This window comes from Tamandua tetradactyla, chromosome 7 (genome assembly GCF_023851605.1).
Source record: "Tamandua tetradactyla isolate mTamTet1 chromosome 7, mTamTet1.pri, whole genome shotgun sequence".
In the NCBI taxonomy this organism is placed as follows: Eukaryota; Metazoa; Chordata; class Mammalia; order Pilosa; family Myrmecophagidae; genus Tamandua; species Tamandua tetradactyla.
The window spans coordinates 36,108,799-36,127,919 of NC_135333.1; the positions used below are offsets into that span (position 1 = coordinate 36,108,799).

Here is a 19,121-nt window from a genome sequence, read left to right on the forward strand (position 1 = left end):
AAAAAAAAAAGTTTTGCTGGCTCTAGAACTTTTGGTCTTGGTTGTTTTTTTTCTTTACTGCTTGAAAATGTGCCACTTCATTCTGGTCTCATTGCACACGATGAGAAGTCAAATTGTATGCAGGGTATTTCTCACTGCTGTTTTTTTTTTTTGTTTTTTGTTTTTTTGTCTTTAGCTGTCAGAATTTTGACTATGTGTCTTAGTGTGGATTTCTTTGGGTGTATCCTGTTTGGGGTTCACTGGACCTATTCAATTGCATTTGTGAGGTTTTTTTCCCTTACCAAATCTAGGCAGTTTCAGCCATTATTTCTTCAAATGCTTTTTCAGCCCCACACTTCTTCACTCCTTCTGGGACTCCAATGACAGACTTTAGGTTATTTTTTGGTTACAGTACCAGAAGTCCCCGATACTGTTTTTTTTTTTGGTGGGGGGGGGTCTATTTTTCTGTTGTTTAGGTTGAGTAATTGATCCACCTTCATGTTAGCTCAAAGTCTTTCCTCATTTTACTTCACAGGCTGGGGTACCCAAGCCTGGGAAGGGTGGGAGTCTAGTTTCCTGACTCACCCTTTGCTGGTGAGAGGTTGCAGTTTATTTCTGTGGTGTTTGGCTGTGATTTTCAGTCTTGCCTTCCTGGTCCTTTGACTAAAGAGCAGGTTTTTCTTGGGGCATTTTTCTCTATATCCACTGGCATTTCTAGGTTGCCAGCTTCTCAGGTTGGAATATGAGGCAAGGAAAAAAAAACAGGGAAATAAGTGGCAGTCACTAATGATCACATTCTCTCAGCTACAAAGACTGAGGTTCAGTGAGTTCTGTGAGTAACTGGCCCGAGGTCATAGCTGATGAGTAGAAAAGCAAAGAAGCAAATTCCTGTCTTCTGGTGCCAAATCCCTCCTGACCACTTAGCAGAAGCTTTTAAGAAATAACAGCTCAGAGGTAGGAATAACAAATGTTTATTCAGAAATGGTTAAGTAATACATAGTCTTCTCCATCACTTAATGCTTCTTCCTCTCCTTTTGAACAAAAAAAAAAAAAACACAGATGGATAATGTATGGGGTGGGAAGTGGAGAAAGAAACAAAGATTGGACCACCACCTTCTCTTCCCTGTTTACCAAGATGTTGTCATCTACAGCAGGGGAGGTAAACATGTTCCACCATCTCATCCCCATCACCTTCCAAAGCTTGGGGTGCAAAAGAAGGCTGCAGCTGGACTCAATGAAACAGTAGTAAACAAAGCATGTCTGGCATGTGAAAAGGAGAGATGGGTAAAGCCATTCACGTAGGTATTTTCCATCCCTGCTCTAAGCACAGTCCAAGCAATGATCTGATTGTTTTCAGCACTTGAAAAACCAGGTCCTTCTCCCCTCTGGATGCTCTGTTGGGCCAGAAGGTTCAAGTGTGGTAGGGATGTCTTCCAGCTGCTGAAGAGACGTAAGTCTGTCCCCATTAAAGGGAGACAAGGGAAGGAAAGCAGCATTCTTGGTGGGGAGGGGGAGGGATACTGAAAGTGGAGTACTTCCTTATTCCTTGCACTTTCTAGGTCTGGCCAACCTCAGAGCTAGAGGATTAGCTGGGTTTAAACCCTGGGTCCCTACTGCTTGAAAGATTTATTAACTCCATGAAAACATGAATTTCTAAGTTATTTTTCACTGGGCTAAGGTTCTTAGCGCTTCACATCCTGGGGTTTACTTCCTAGCCTTTCATCTGCCACAGCACTTGACACTAATTTTGCAGCTCCCAGGATCCTGCTGCCCAACCCACTTAAGTCCTGATAGCCTGGACTCCCGCCAGTGTCAACAAACCTAAAGAAGACTGAGTGTATAGTCCTGACAATCCAGAAGACTAAAAATGGTACCAAGAGTAATGCTGTGAGGGTAGGAAGCACATACAACTGATCATACTGGGGGAACTACCCACTGGTTTGTCTAGAAGGGTTGCTCTGCTCCCTTAATTACTGACACCCCTTCCTCCCCACTGCCAAAGCAAGAACATAACTCTGGTTATAGATGAGTGGGTGACCCACAAGGGAAAGGCAGTGCCCCTTGGTGGCAGCTGTAAAGTGCCTCTCAGCATTCTTGGCTGTTGTCCTACAGAAATTTGAGGCCAGAGAAGAGCCATGTTAGCGGCAGGAAACATCTCCCATTAAAATATTTCCCAAACTCACAGGGGTCATAGAACAGGTGACAAAGTCTTTGAAGGTCCAACTAATAGTGTTGACCCAGGTGGCATTTGCACCAAACCAAGGGTGTGATGAGTGCCACACTAGATGAAGACTGGGAGAGCTATCAGTATAAGCCCCTCCTAGCAACAAGCCAAAAGTCCAAAAGAAAGAGCTGGGGTGGAGCATTTAGCATAACTTAATAAAAAGGTAAATGTGGACTCTAGGTTGCCTGAGAAAGCAAGGGCCCTCTAAGGTAAGAGCTGGGGGTGCACCCCTCATAGCTGAGCAGCAGCCTCATCCTGCCCTTGCCACATGGCCCTCTCCAGAGTCCAGACTGGGCCTGAAGCCAATCGTGATAAGAGGACCTGATCCCCACCCAGGCCATCTCTGGGTGAGTGGCACAACAACCTGGCTCTCACTGCAACAGTGGCGGTTCCCATTTCCCCCTTTGTTTGAAAGGTTTAAAAAAGAGAGGGAGAAAGGCACGCCTCAGCCCCTTTAGAAAGCCATCTTCTTCAAACAGCCCCTATCCTGTATTCCAAGGAGCCACCGAGAGATTAGTGCTCTGTATCGAGCAAGAATTCAGTTTGGGGCTGAGGTTAGGGGGAAGGACACTCAGAAACACAAGCTTGCCTGGTGATGGGAGGCTGGGGGGGGGGGGGGGGTGACATACAAGAGGAAACATTAACATACAGAGGAGCACAGGGGAGAACACAACACAGAAAGGCGGGTCCCGTCCAGGAAGGAAGAACGCTGCCCCTGGCGAGCCTTCCCACTCACGGGGGCCTGCAGTCCTACGGCCCATTGGTCACAAACTTTGCTTTGGGAAACAGAGCCACCCTCCTCTGCCCCACTTCCTGCTGCCTTGCTCCCCTGCTCAAAGTTTAATTTTGAATTCTGTGGGCTGAGTGGTCACAGAGGCACCGGAGGACTTGAAGAGCGCCTTCAGGATGGTATCAGGGTCCACTTCGGCAGGCGGGTTGGATGAAGAGGTGGAATTCACCCTGCGAGGCAGCTCACTCTCCTTCTTCACTGAAGGGCTGTCACTCAACCGTCTGTGGAGAGTGAAGAATCAAAATCCTGTCATTTTTCCCTCAGGGACGGGAGCCAGCATCTACTGGGCATCTGTTATGAGCTAGGCACTGGGTGTAATGCTTTCCATACCCCTTCATCTCATTCATCTTGTAACAAATCTATCCTTTTTCTTATCTACCAGTGAGAACACAGACGCAGCCTGCTGTGTTCTAGGGTCACGCATTTAGGAAACACTGCATGTTCCACCTAGATGGGCACACAACACATGAGTATACTCAGCATTCTGAGAAGTCTCTTTTTAGCCCAATGTTTCCAAGACTTACTAGGTCACAAAACCCTAATATTTTCCAGAACACAACTTATTCCCAGAACACAGATGAAGAAACTTATCCGAATCACACAATTCGTTTCTCAGGGTTCAAATTTTGGTCTTTCTAAACTTCAAAGCCTATGCCAGGCCTGCCCTGCACCTCTTTTCCCTCCCCCAATTAAAGCAGCCCATCATTCCCATTCTCCAGCTCAGGTACCCTGCCCGATCATTTCCTTCTAAGATTACCATGAGTTATAACCACATACAGTCACTGGCCAGAGTGAAAACTCACCAAGGGCAGCACCATGACGGCGCCCTTACCACCAGATTAGAGGAAATGGAGTGAATGAAGGACAGGGAGAAAGTGGTGATGCAGGCAACTCCTCTCTCAGAATGAAGAGAGATGATTGTGTAGAGAAAGCAAGCAGAAGAGGCCCACCCTGACCCCAGCACCCCTATCTTTGGAACTTACAGCAGGATTGGCTGGTCAGAGGTGATAACGTTCCCATTCATGTGAAGGTTGCACTTCATTGGCTGACCTGAAAAAACAAAAAAGAAAAGGTCTTCCTGTGAGACCTCAGTTCCTTATGCTAAAAGACAAAGGATGCCATGTCCAGCACCAAGGGCCAAAACATTCACCACTGGCATTTCTGGCTCCACAGCATGGGGCTGCAGGATTTTAGCCAAACCCAGAGACTAAGAAAATACCAGGGTGTGAGGCCCACAAAACCTCAGGAATGACAGCACTAAGAAGCAAAGTGGCAACAAACTTTGCTTCATACGGGGGAGAGAAGAGAGTGGAAGTGAGAGGAAAAACATACTCAGTGTAGAGCCATTCAAAATCATTTGTGAAGCAAGTATGCTGTAAAATTAAGTAAGAGGATCCCAATCTCTTAGGTATAGACCTTAGCCTCTCACATGAAGCTACAAACACTATATACTCCTTTTAATAACTAGAAAACCAAGCAAAATATGTGAAATTGTTTTCAGACATTGGTCAACAGGCAGTACAGGACCACAACTAGTGAAGAAGGGAAACACATGAGATGAGCCCACCTACTGCCCCAGCTTATCACCTCGCAGAAGCTTCCAGGCCACAGCACAATATGGAGGACCTAAAGATCCAAGTGGTCTTGATATGCAGAAGAGACAGAGATAGTAGTTCAGGGAAATTGAGGCACCTAGCATTTGTGCTGCAGGATTCTAAGGAGAAGGTAGCTTCATGGAGAGCAAGAGTTCCAACAGTTCTGGTTTGTTCATAGTGATGCCCCAATAAATTCCAGAGTGATTTGAACAGTGAATAAAAAAGTATTTGCAAAGTCCCCTTCAGGGAATAGTGAGAAAGGGGGAAAATTCAACTTCCCCAAGTTGAATTCTTGATATTTTCACAAGCAGTGAGGACAACCAAAGCTATAGGCTGAGCCCCCAATCTTGGGGTTTGTTCATATGAAACTTAACCCCACAAACGATAGGGCAAGCCTACTTAAAATTAGGCCTAAGAGTCACCCCCAAGAGAACCTCTTTTGTTGCTCAGATGTGGCCTCTCTCTCCAGCCAACACAACAAGCAAACTCACCACCCTCCCGCTGTCTACATGGGACATGACTCCCAGGGGTGTGGACCTTCCTGGCAACATGGGACAGAAATCCTAGAATGAGCTGAGACTCAGCATCAAGGAACTGAGAAAAACCCTAGAATGAGCTGAGACTCAGCATCAAGGGATTGAGAAAACCTTCTCGATTAAAAGGAGGAAGAGCAAAATGAGACAAAATAAAGTGTCAATGGCTAAGAGATTCCAAACAGAGTCGAGAGGTTATCCTGGAGGTTATTCTTACGCATTAAACAGGTATCACCTTGTTAGTTAAGATGTAATGGAGAGGCTGGAGGGAACTGCCTGAAAATGTAGAGCTGTGTTCTAGTAGCCACGGTTCTTGAAGATGATTGTATAATAATATAGCTTTCACAATGTGACTGTGTGATTGTGAAAACCTTGTATCTGGTGCTCCTTTCATGTACCTTGTAAACAGATGAGTAGAACATATGGAATAAAAATAAATAATAGGGGGGACAAATGTTAAAATAAATTCAGATTGAAATGCCAGTGATCAACCAAAGGGAGGGGTAAGGGGTAGGGCATGTATGAATTTTTTTCTGCTTTCTTTTTATTTATTTTTCTGAATAGATGCAAATGTTCCAAGACATGATCATGATGATGAATATGCAACTGTGTGATAATATTGTGAATTACTGACTATCTATGTAGAACGGAATGATCAAAAGTTAAGAATGTTTGCGTTTGTTTGGTGTTTTTTGGTATTTAAAAAAAAATTAATAAACAAAAAAGAGTTCCAACAATTTGCAGAGGTCCCCCTGGATCTGTGGCTAATTGCCCATCTGCATACACTTAAGGTGAAATCCCATGAGGCTGGGAAAGCAATCAACACTTACTGGGCAACTGTAGGAAGAAAAATTTCTAGAAAGCACACTAGGCTACAAATTGTTCAAGTTCCTTCCAACCAGAGTAGGGAGATTTCACTGAATATGCGAGGCAATCAGCTGTTTCATGCCCTAAAAGTGTGGTTAGATTAGCCCAAGGATAAAGTCTATTCTAGATGCATCCTAAGAGAGAGCTTTCCAAGTCTAGAAAGTATCAAACTAATCTGCAAACAATTTAACTACTAGCAAGCAATACACACTTTAAATGAATTCAACAAAATCCAGCACTCAACATAAAAATCCACAACCAGCATCCAAGCAATAATTACCAGACATATATAAGAAGAGGAAAATGTCCATAACTAGGAGGAAAATCAGTGAAGAAACAGACCTAGAAATGACAGATACAATGAAATTAACAGAGAGTAACATTAAAACAGCTATTATAAATATGTTGGCTATATTCAAGGAGGTAAAGGAAAACATGAATACAATGACAAAAGAAATGGAAAACAGAAAACAGATCCTAATTGAATTTCTAAAGATGAAAAATATAGAATCTAACACTTACTGAGCAACTGTAGGAAGAAAAATTTCTAGAGAGCATACCAGGCCACAAATCAAAGATCAAACAATGGGGAAGACCAGTGAACAAAAAGACATAACAACAAGAACTATCTAAAATGAAACAAAATAATGAACAAAGGTACATTAGCCTGTGGGACAATATCAACTGGTCTAACATATTTAATTGGAGTCTAATGAGGAAAAGGGGGGAGTACTTGAAGAAATAATAGCTGAAAACTATAAACCCACAGATCTAAGTAGTCCAACAAAACCTAAGCAGAGTCATGTTAAAGACTATATTAAAGCACATCAGAAACTGCTGAAAGTCAGCAATAGAGAAAAACGTAAAACGCAGTGAAACAAAAAAAAAAGCCTATCTATAGAAGAACAAAGACTAAAATATCAATGTACTTCTTCTTGTTGGGCCATGAAACATGTTTAAAATGCCTAAAGAAAAACTGCCAAACCCAAAATATTATACCCAGTGAAAAGTATCTTTTTAAAAAAAAAGTGAAATAAAATAAAGGCTGTGTTCAGATAAACAAACCTGAGAGAATTCACTGCCAGCGGACATGTACAGCAGACATGTAGGCAGCTCTTCAGGCAGAAAGAAAGATACCAGATAAAAATTTGGAATTACACAAAGGAAATGGTTACTTTTCATGTAAATATAAAAGCACATTTTTGTCTCATATTTTAATCTCTATAAAAGAGAAGTAAAGGACATGAATTCCAAAGTGGTGGAGTAAGGAGTTCCATGGACCCTCCCTCTAGTGAAGTGACACTGTTGAAAATTATAAAAAACAAAAACAAATAAACAAAACATTCAAGTCTCTGGAGAGTGTTCTAATGCATATAGCAAGTGAAGAAACATTTACACAAGAAAATGTACTAAATCTCAGTAACAGCAGGGAGAATATGTGAAATTCAAGCCGTGACCTGCTCTCCTCTTGCCTCAAGGTCACCCAAGTTTCAACCAAGGTGGGTGCAGTCAAGAGGACCGGCCTTCTACCATACCCACTCCCAAGACAGGGAGGCAGCAGCAATTCTCATTCCACTTCGGATTTTGTTTTGCATAGGCTCTATGCTAGGCAGGCTAAGAGATTTGTGGTTCCTATACCCAGCTCCAACCCATAAGGGTGGAAGTTCTACCAAAGAATGACAGTCTGAGAATACAACCTGGCCCCCACCACTCATAGAGTGAGGTTCAACATGAGGAGAGGCAGTCTGAGAAGACTACTGTCCCCTCCCAGAGCTCCACTAATAAAGCGCCAATGTCATGCCAAGAAAATCTGGCCATCTTCCAATTTCCCAAGTTGTAGAGCACTGACTCAGAGGGGTTTTTCCAATAGGGAAAGGCAGGCCATAAGAACAGAGAGTTTCAAAGCTCTTTTGGAGAGCTTTATTTGGAACAGAATATGAGGAAGTTCAAGCCTACGGGAACTGTCAAAAACAATGGAGATTTTGGTGGCAGCAATGAAGAGGAAGCTGGTGGCTTGAGAGCAACAAGCAAAACCCTAGAGCATCTACAAGTCTAACAGAAAAGGCAAAAAAAAGAGACAGTTAAGAAAAGTCTTTAACTGGATCAGAGCAGACCTCAAAGAATACCTCTACAAGAGCCCAAAATTAATTTGATCGCACTGCGGAGCAATTTAAGCCTCAGGTCACAGCTGAAAACAAAGTAGCAATGACTTGGAAATTAATAGAAGCTAATAGCTAGGTGTGATACCAACAGGGCCAGACAGCTTAACAGAGCAAAAAAAGAATCAAAGGTAGCCCTGCTAAAACCACTGTCATTGGTGTGACTGTACAAATGCCCAGAGAAACAAATGACCAGAGAAAATTCAGAGGGTATACAATGTGAGGGAAATAGATAACATGCAAAGAGCCAGAAAGATAAGCATGACCCATACAGTGGAAAGAAAGCAGGCAACAGAAACTTGCCTCTAAGATGGTACAGATGTTGGATTTAATAAAGATTTCAAAGTAACCATTAAATACATGTTCAAAAAACTAAAGTAAACCATACTTAGAGAAGTAAAAGAAGGTGTGATGACAATATCTCTTCAATAAAGATGCATAAATTATAAACAGAACCAAAATCAAATGAAAATTTTGGAGATGAAAATTAAAATAACTGAAATGGAAAATTCTCCAAGTGGGCTCAAAAACAGATCTATGCTGGCAGAAGTAAGACTTAGCAAACTGAAGATAGACTGACAGACATTATGCAATCCAAAGGTTATGAGAGAAAATAACGAGCCAAAATGAATGGAACCTAAGAGAAATGTGAGATATCAATCACAACATATGAGTAATGGGAGCACCAGAAAGAGGAGAGAGAGAAAAGAGCATAAAAAATATTTGATGAAATAACAGCAAATCTCAAATTTTATAAAAAAACAAATTAATGTACATATCCGTTAAGCTCAATGAACTCCAAGTAGAATAAATACAAAGAGATCCACACACCGACATATTAAAAGTGAACATACTGAAAGCAACTACAAAGAGAAAATCATGAAAGCAAGAAAAAAACAATTTGTCCTGTACAAGGGAAGTATAGGATCAACAGCTAACTTTTCATTAGTGACAATGGATTGTGAAACAAAAAATTAAAGATAAAGAGTGACATTTTATAATGATAGAAGGATCAATACATCAGGGAGATATAATAATTACAAACATATACACAACTAACAACAGAGTCTCAAATTACATGAAGCAAAAAATGACAGAAGTGAAAGGAGAAACAGACAACAAAAGCAGCTGAGATTTCAATACCACACTTTCATTAATGGATAAAACCACCAGGTAGAAGATCAACAAGTAAACAGAAGACCAAAGAACAGTATAAACCAACTAGACCTAACAAACATCTTAGAACATTCCATCCAACTGCAACAGAACCTATATTCTCCTCAAGTACACATGGAACCTTCTTTCTCCAGGATAGGCCATATGGTATGACATAAAATAAGCCTCAATAAACTGAAATCATTCAAAGTATGTTTTCTGACCACAACAGAATGAAATCCAGAATTGGTACAAAGAAATTTGGGAAATTCACATATATGTGGAAATTAAACAACATACTCCTAAATAACCAATGGGTTAAAGAAGAAATCATAAAATATATTAGAAAATACTTTGAGGTGAATGAGGCTGAAGACACAACATGGCAAAAGTTATGGGATATAGCCAAAGCAGTGCTTAGAGGGAAATATATAACTATAAATGTATACAATGAAAAAGAAGTATAAACACACAACCAAATTAGAGAAAATATTTGCAAATTATTTATACAGTAGGGATGTATCCAGAATATATAAATAAGTCTTATACCTAGATAATGAAAAGACAACCCCATTAAAAGACAGGAAAAGGTTCTGAACAGGCATTTCTCCAAAGATATCAAGGGCCAATAAGAACTTGAAAAAAAAAATGCTTACCCTCATGAGCCTTCAGGGAAATGCCTGAAGGCATTCAAAATCACAATGCTATACCTACCACATTTATCACCCACTGGGACAGCCATAAAAAAAAAAGACAGATCTAAGTGTTGAAAAGGATGTGAAGAACCAGGAATCTTAATACACTGCTGGTCAAATTGTAAAACAGTGTAACTGCTTTGGAAAACAGTCTGGAAGCTCCTCAAAAAGTTGATCATAGGCCATATGATTCAGCAATTCCATTCCTAGGTATATTCCCAAGACCAATGAAAATGTACATCCATGCAAAAACTTGTACACACATGTTCACAGCATCAAAATTCATGAGCCAAAAAACAGAAACAATTCATGTCCATCAACTGATGAATGAATAAACAAAATGTGGTATATCCATATACAATGGAATATTATTCAGCCATAAAAAGGAATAAAGCACCAATCCATGTTACAACATGGATGAACCTTGAAAACATCACACTAAGTAAATTAGAAGCCAATCACAAAATACTTCATATAAATGTATAATTTATATAAAATGTCCAAAATATGCAAATCCATATAGACAGGAAATAGATTAATGGTTGCCTAAGGCTGTGGTCGGGGATGGGAATGGAAAGCAACTGCTAATGAGTACAGGGTTTCTTTTTAAGGTAATGAACATTTCTAAAACCAAGTGTGGTGATGATATCATAGAAACCAGTGAATTATATACTTTAAAAGGGTCGGTTGTACAATATATGAGTTTCATCTTAAAATTTTTATTAGAAAAAAGTAACTATTCAAAGCAAAAATATAACAATGTATTGTTGAGTTTATGACATATGCAGAGTTAAAATGTATGAAAACCACAGCACAAAAGACAGTGCTGTAGGTTGAATAATGCCCTCCCCCCAACAAAGAAGTCTATCGGCTAATCCCCAGAACCTGTAAGCGTTTACCTTACATGGCTAAAGAGACTTTGCAGGTGTGATTAAATTAAGGATCTTGATAGGGGGAGATTATCCTGGATGAGCGAGAGAGAGAAACTGGAAGTTGTTATGCAGCTAGTTTTGAAGACGGAGCATGGGGGCACAAGCTAAGGACTATAGGTGGCCCCTGGGAGCTGGAAATGGCAATAGAACAGATTGTACCATAGAGGGTCCAGAAGTAACACAGAAGTACAAACAGAACCCTGATTTTAGGACTTCTGACTCTTACAGAACTGTAAAATAATATATTCTTGTTGTTAAACCACTCAATTTGTGGTAATCTGTTACAGCAGCCATAGGAAACTAATTTAGAAAGAAAGGGGAAATGGAATTGTACTGTTGCAAAGTCATTACAATATATGTGAAGTTTAATAACATTTATTTGAAAGTTCAATGTGGTAAATTAAAGATATATAATGTATACAGTTGGCCAACTAAAAAAATAAAGAGACACCTAATAAGCCAATAGTGAAGATAAAATGAATCATACAAAATATTCAATCTAAAATAAGGAAAGGGGGGGAAATTAACAGAGAACATACTAGACTAACAAAAAATTACAGCAAGGGCAGAGTTAAACCAATCATATTGATAATTACATTAATGGAATCCCTCTAATTTAAAAGGCAGATTGTCAGGAAGGACCAAGTCCATGTTTTAGTCATCTCTGCATCTCCACTTCTAGCACAAGGCATTACTCCCAGGAGGTACTCACTAAATGCTGGAAGAATAAGTGGAAAGGAGCATGGCAGACAGAACCTTCTCTCTACAGGCTATCTGGAGATGAATAAGGTAAATGTGAAATCAGCAAAATCAGCAGTTTACTCACTAGGAGCAGAGCACATCCAGGTACCAACATCTGAAGCAGGCTACTGGCCTTTGAGGAACCAGTGATAACAGCAGTAAGGAGACCAACATGTGGAAGGAGGAAATTGTGGCTCTTGGCGTCTCAGGGAAGATCCCTTGAGAATCAACCATGGAGAAATAGCATATTCCTTCTAGCAGCCGTTAGTGCTGGGTGAAAATCCAAGGCTCTGTAGAATGCACAGCTCTGCACTACCCAGAGACTTAGCAAACCTCCCTACTCTTGGTACAGAGGAGCCCCTAGAGAGGGGTCTGCAGAGTGAGGAGCCGAAGGGTAAGGTGGCTGCCTTCTTCTGACTTACCATCCAGACACCGGTTGTTGTACTTCTTATATGCGGTGATGGCATCGTCCTTCTTCACAAAGACCACCTCCGCTACTCCAGGGTGGACCAGCCGAGCCCGTTTGAGGGCTCCACACACACAGAAAAGCTCCTGTAAAACACAAGAGGGGTTAGAGGTGAGGGGAGAATTTCAAGCAGTCACCCTGATTACCTGCCGTCCACACACTCCAGGGGCCGTGGGTTGGCCAGCAGTTGTGTTTCAGTTGCATAAAGCCGAGAACCCAAGATTTCAAGGAAGCTCCATTTTAGATGGTGTCCCAGGGACACCCATAGGTTTTACAGCCCAGGACTAGGTGAGGGGACAATCTCCGCTGGCTGTGAGAAACGGGCCTGGGTTTATAAATCCTCGAATACCTGTAATCTCCGACAAGTTACCACCGCAGTCTTCCCACCTTAAAACCCATTCCTTCAACAGAGATACTAGTTAGGGGCCTTTGTTCAGAGAGCTCCATCATAAAAATGAAAGTGGAGGTTCATCAAAGAAAGAAAATGGCTAACACACTACCTGGGAATTTGGTGGAAAAACAAATTCTGGAGCTCCAACCATCCCAGTTTGCCTGGACCGGGGTTTCTCAGAACACGGGACTTTCGGTGCTAACACTGGGACAGATGGACCCTGGTCAGCCAGAGTGGTTGGTTACCCTGAATCAAACCTAGGTTTGATCTCTCTCAGCCTCCTATCAGCTTAGTTAACTTCTCTGGGGCTGACTTTCTCTTCTGATACAGGTAGAAAAGACTGGCCTAACCTCCCTCCCACATGGGTGTAAAGCTCAAATGAAGTAATGCCTAGGGCTTTGTACAAAGGTGTAGCCATCATCACTCACCCTAATCCCTTCCTAGTTTTAAGGAGAAGTTGGAGGCCAGGGAGAGAACAATGTGGAGAGGACAGAAGCCAACTGGCACTCAGGGCATTTATTTCTCCTTCTTAAACTACCCTCACAAGGTTGCTATGTGAAGACCACAACAGACAACTTAATATGGAACGCAACACTAGGAATGATCCCAATCTTGCTGTTTGTTTTACTATTATGTGTTTGCATATAAAAGAAGTGAGGGTGATTATCACTGGCAATTTTCTCTAAGTAACGACCATTACCGATGATCAGTGCAATGGCTCATGTGTCGGCATGGCTAGGGTATGGTGCCCAGGTGTCTGGTCAAGGAAGCACTGGCTTATTATTGTGAGGAAATTTGGTGGATTTATATCATTAGCCAATTGACTGCACTGATGGCTGATTATATCTACAATCAACAAAGGAAATCACATTCTGCAAAGACAGAAGTCTCATCTAATGAGCTGAAGGCCTTAAAAAGAGAAAGAAAGAAAAAGAATTTCTGTCTCTACTTCAGCCAGCCAGTTTGGAACTGGGAACGAGTTCCCAACTTACAGAATTCAGAGTTGCCAATCCCGATGGTCATGTGAACCAATTGCTATAATAAATTGCATGAAATTTACATGTATCTATCTCTCCTTTAGGTTGTTTCCCTGGAGAACTGAACCAACATATTCAGCTTTCCACTGTTTCATTTTTTTCAAAGATTTGGCTTACAAAGTGCTGGCACCCAGTAAGTGCTCACTGAATGGCAACTGTATTACTTTCATAATCATGAAAAAAAATTATTTTAATTCCTTATGAATTACCAAGTATTGCACAAGGGAGGCTACAATGTCAATTCTCATACCCACTGTTCACTGCATGCTTGCTAAGGAGCGAACAGACCCTCTGCTGAGACTGCTTAACTCTAAAATCCCACAGCACTCATGTGCTTCACAAGTAAAACCCTGAACAAATGTGGCAGCCTTTGTGGACTGACAGAGAAGCTGTGACTCAGATGCAGGGAGAGGCTGGAGTCTCTAGCTGCCTTCATTTTGTGATCAGAAGGTTCAAAGTTAAAAGGGTCTCTGGATTTCTAAACTCACAGGAGTTTTTTGATGGCTGAGTGAAAAATGAGGTTGAAAAGGAAGTTCTGGCTGCATGTGGACCTCTCCTCATCAGGTCTTAACCATGACAACCATGAATGGGACAGAGTCTAATGACCAGATGAACACCAATCCATCCTATTCCTTTTACTCTGGAATCATCATGTAAACCTCCAGAAGAGGCAAGAGGCCCTGAAGGTGCACAGGAAAATCTCAACCATGGGGTGTTGCACAGCAGGATCAAAGGGTCCCATTTACGAATAATTATGGCACCTGTCCAGGCCAGGTGTCTGGCTCTACTGTGGATGCATCAGAAAAGAGTGACTATCATGGGGCTTTGAAAGGTCTGCTTACAAGGCTGGCCCTTGACTGGCCCCTGAACATGGATTTCTAGAGGGTTCCACCACCTGAACTGATTAAGAGTGGCTCACTGTGCCCAAACTATGTGTGCAAACAATATACTTTACACTGAACACCTAGTTGCCTTCTGGGGCCTGGAATTTTGGTATATGCCAGGCAGAGGATGCCCATGTGATCAGTCCACAATAAAACCCTGGGCATGAATCTCTAACGAGCTTCCCTGGTGAACATTTCATACATGCTGTTACAGCTTGTTGTTGGAGAAATTAAGCATTTCCTATGTGAATCCACTGGGAGAAGACTCTAGGAGGACTTCACTACCTGAACCTTTTTCCTTTGTTAATTTTGCTTTGTATCATTTCATTGTAAAAAATCTTAGCTATGAGAATGACTATATTCCTTCTAGAGACTCATCAAACCTGGGGATGGTCTTGGGGAACCATGGCACAGAAGTGACTGGAAAGGTAAACTTCTGGCAGGCCACAGTACTCACAACAATATCCTCTTCGGTGACCCGGGGGTGCAGATTGTTCACAGTCATCTTGGTGCCTTCCAGGGGACTGAGGACAGGCTGCCACATAGGTAAGAGCATTAACAGAGGTCAGACAACAGGCACGCATGCTCATAAGCAGAGCTTACTCCAGGCAAGGAGATCCAGAGGAAACCCGCATGGGGAGTGGGTCATGCTCCCCATCCATCCACCGAAAAGAGAAGAGATACTCCCATCATTTTCCAGTTGTGGTGGTTGGAGTTATGGACCCCAGAAAACCATGTTCTTAAACTCAATCCACTCCTGGGGGTGTGAACCCATTTTAAATCAGACATTTATGTGAGATTACTTCAGTTAAGGTGTGGCCCAACCCAATCAGGATAGGTCTTAGTCAATTCTTTATAAGCAAAATGAAATTCAGATGGAGAAAGCGGAAGAGGCTGCCATGTGCGCTGCCATGTGCACTGCCATGTGACAGAGGGGCCAAGGACCAAGGATCACTAGCAGCCACCCCCAGAATGCCATAGTCTTCTGAGGAAATGCACTGCCTTGATGATGCTTAATTTGAACTTCTCCAATTTCCAATGTTTCAGTTAAACCACTGGATGGTATTTGCTTTAGCAATGAGGAAACAAATACCAACTCTGCCAGGCCCCTTCAGGCCTCTGAGTCTCCTCTTTGATTACTACTCATGTTTCAAGACACACCCAGCTCAAATGGCACTTTCTTCCTGAAGCCTTCCCAGATTTCCCAAAGAGGAATTAGATATTATTTGTTTAGTGCTCCCAACAGCTCTCTTTGGGGTAGACCTTTGTGGTATTGCTAGACACAGTGCTCTGTTTGCCAGTCTGTTTTGGTTTGCACATATGAAAATGGGGGTGGCGAGGTCTAGCCCAAAGAGGGGCAGTAAGGACCCAACAAGGCACATACATCCTTTAGAGCCAGCACACGCTGATACAAGTAAAGTGGTCACTTTCTGTTCTTTACCCTCAACTCACCCTCAACTCACCTCGGTGGGTGGCAGCTCTTTAGGGGGTTCCTCCTTGTTCACCAGTGTCCGGGACATATTGGTTAAGGCTTTTGTTCGAATAGATGAGGGGAGAGCAGGGGCTGTGTATGCATCATTCTGGACCACTTTGGTGAGAGGCAGGGCCTTGGACATGGAAAGCTTAGAACTGCTCAGCCCAGCCTAAATAAAGAGGCAGAAAGGAGTTTGAGAAGCCAGAGACTTGGATTCTTCTGAAGAAGCTCCGAGAGGCTGGCTGTCAATGTCTCCCAGCTTCTGAACTGCATTAGAGGTTTGGAGCCAAAAAAGGTTGCTATTGACAACCCAGAGGGAGGACAGGAAAACATACAGCTTACCTACTTCCTCAGAGAAGCAGCTTTCCACTGTACTGGAAGCTTTTTGCCAAGAGCTTCCATATAACCCTGACTTGGAAGCTTACCCAGGAACCACAAACTCACCCATCACATCTGGACCTTATGAAAACTACAATTTGGCACTGGTCAAAAGGCCAAAAGCTTGTGAACAAGTTCATTCCTAGACATGCTTCTCTCACAACAGGCTAACCACCACTTGCAGGATGACTGAGCAATGAGACCCACTCTGAAGAGGGCACGGAACCCCCAAGCTTTCTGGCCTCTGCTCTGGCCATACAGAGGCACCCACCCCAAAGGGCACTAGCTGACAAGGTGTCAGACTGTCAGGGCCGGGCCTGTCCAGTCAGCACAGACAGACCATCCAAAACGGCATTCTCCTCCCAACTTAGGATGCTAACCCAATAAATTTCCTTGCATAAACATGCCTGAGGCAAAGGGTGTATGCAGCAGAAGTGGCAAGCGTATGTTTCAGTTTAGGGCAGGGTTTACCAGGCACTGGCCCAGGAAAAAAAAAAAGCCTCACAGAGGCTGGCCAGAGCATACCATAGGCATGATTTACCAGGACTCTTCCATGCTGGATTCCATACTCCCTGAGCCTCTCTCTAAGTCTCAAGAGACAACACAATGTGGTGATTAAACACGTGAACCTGGGAGCAGACTACTTAGGCTCAAATTCTGGATCTATTCCTGACAAGCAAGTTTATTTAATCTCTCTATGCTTGAAGTCTTATCTATAAAAAGAGGATAATAATGGTACCCATGAGTTAATATAAAGCATTCAGAACTTTAAATTCTCAAATACTGTTAGCACTAAGCCAGCTGATAAACCCAAGCAGTCTATTAGAAAGGCCTAGCCCCTTCGTAAAGAAACAAATTGGTATTACACAGCTTCACATATCATTTAAGAGCTTCATTAGTGAAAAAATGATCAGACATCAAGCAGAGATATGAATGAAACTGATCTGGATAGGACTAAGATGTATCAGAAGAATGGGTAAAGGATGATATCGTTCACATTTTAAAACTTCAACTTCTGTATGAAATTAAAGGGACAGATGCTTACTGGGTGCAAAATTTATATTTTGGGTAGTGATTTCCAAATTTAACTTGTATGGTCAGTTTAGTTGAATACCATAAGTACATGGAATCTTGAACAGGGCATGAGATTTTGTTGATTTGTCCAGCTTAGTGTGATGCCCCAATGAATCCCAGAGTGATTTTGGCAGGGAATAAGGAGGTATTTGCAAAGTCCCCTTAGGGGAATGGGGAGAAAGGAGGAAATATTCAACTTCCCCATTTGGAGAATTTCTGATATTCTTGCAAGCAGTGGGGACAACCAAATCAAGAGGCTGAGCCCTCGATCTTGGGGTTCATCCCTATGAAACTTATTCCTGCAAAGGACAGGCTAAGCCTACTTAAAATTAGGCCTAAGAGTCATCCCTAAATGGTGAGAAAGGGGGAAAATTCAACTTCCCCAAATGGAGAATTCTTGATATTCTCACAGGCAGTGGGGATAGCCAAAGCAATAGGCCGAGCCCCCAATCTTGGGGTTTGTTCATATGAAACTTAATTCCACAAAGGACAGGCTAAGCCTACTTAAAATTAGGCCTAACAGTCACCCCCAGGAGAACCTCTTCTGTTGCTCAGATGTGGCCTCTCTCTCGGCCAACACAGCAAGCAAACTCACTGCCCTGCCCCTCTCTATGTGGGACATGACTCTCAGGGGTGTGGACCTTCCTGGCAACATGGGACAGAAATCCTAGAATGAGCTGGAACTCAGCATCAAGGGATTGAGAAAATCTTCTCGACCAAAAGGGGGAAGAGCTAAATGAGACAAAATAAAGTTTCAGTGGCTGAGAGATTCCAAACAGAATCTAGAGGTTATCCTGGAGGTTACTCTTACACATTAAACAGGTATCACCTGTTTAGTTAAGGTATAATGGAGAGGTGGGAGAGAACTGCCTGAAAATGTGGAGCTGTGCTCCAGTGGCCATGTTTCTTGAAGATAATTGTATGATGATATGGCTGTCGCAGTGCGACTGTGTGGTTGTCAGAGCCTTGTGTCTGATGCTCCTTTTGTCTACCTTATCGATGGACAAGTAAACATATGGATTAAAAATAAATAAATAATAGGGGTAACAAATATTAAAATAAATTTAGTAGACTGAAGTGCTGGTGATTGGTGAAAGGGAGGGGTGAGGGGTATGGTATGTATGAATTTTTTTCTGTTTTCTTTTTATTGCTTTTTCTGAATTGATGTAGATGTTCTAAGAAATGATCATGATGATGAATATACAACTATGTCATGATAGTGTGAGTTATTGATTATATAACAAGAATGGAATGATCACATGATAAGAATGTTTGTGTTTGTATGTGGTGATGTATCATAAATAAAAATTTAAAAATAAATTTAAAAAAAAGTCACCCCCAGAGAACCTCTTTTGTTGCTCAGATGTGGCCTCTCTCTCTAAACCAACTCAGCAGGTGAACTCACTGCCTTCCCTACCACGTGGGACATGACTCCCAGGGGTGTAAACTTCCTAGCAACGTGGAACAGAAAGCCTGGGATAAGCTGGGAACCAGCATCAAGAGATCAAGAAAGCCTTCTTGACCAAAAGGGGGAGGAGAGAAGTGAGACAAAATAAAGTCTCTGCAGTGGCTGACAGACTTCAAATAGAGTCAAGAGGTTATTCTGGAGGTTATTCTTACGCATTATATAGATACCCCTTTTTAGTTTATGGTATATTGGAGTGGCTAAAGTAGCTGAAACTGTTGAGCTGTTTTCCAGTAGCCTTAATTCTTGAAGAGGATTGTATAAAGATACAATGTTTACAAT

The 19,121-nt window shown here is 42.1% G+C and overlaps 1 protein-coding gene across 2 annotated transcripts in view; it reads right to left on the reverse strand.

Moving 5' to 3' along the window:
- Window positions 1-934: 934 nt before the first annotated feature.
- POLDIP3 (DNA polymerase delta interacting protein 3) overlaps window positions 935-19,121 on the reverse strand; it is a 38,116-nt gene continuing 19,929 nt past the window's right edge. For both annotated transcript variants that reach the window (XM_077169067.1, XM_077169066.1), the window contains exons 5-9: window positions 15,912-16,091; window positions 14,906-14,983; window positions 12,093-12,222; window positions 3,977-4,043; window positions 935-3,214 (exon numbers count right to left, since the gene is read on the reverse strand). In XM_077169067.1, the coding sequence (XP_077025182.1) occupies window positions 3,037-3,214; window positions 3,977-4,043; window positions 12,093-12,222; window positions 14,906-14,983; window positions 15,912-16,091 (633 nt within the window). In that variant the 3' untranslated portion in view covers window positions 935-3,036. The remainder of the gene's footprint in view (window positions 3,215-3,976; window positions 4,044-12,092; window positions 12,223-14,905; window positions 14,984-15,911; window positions 16,092-19,121) is intronic.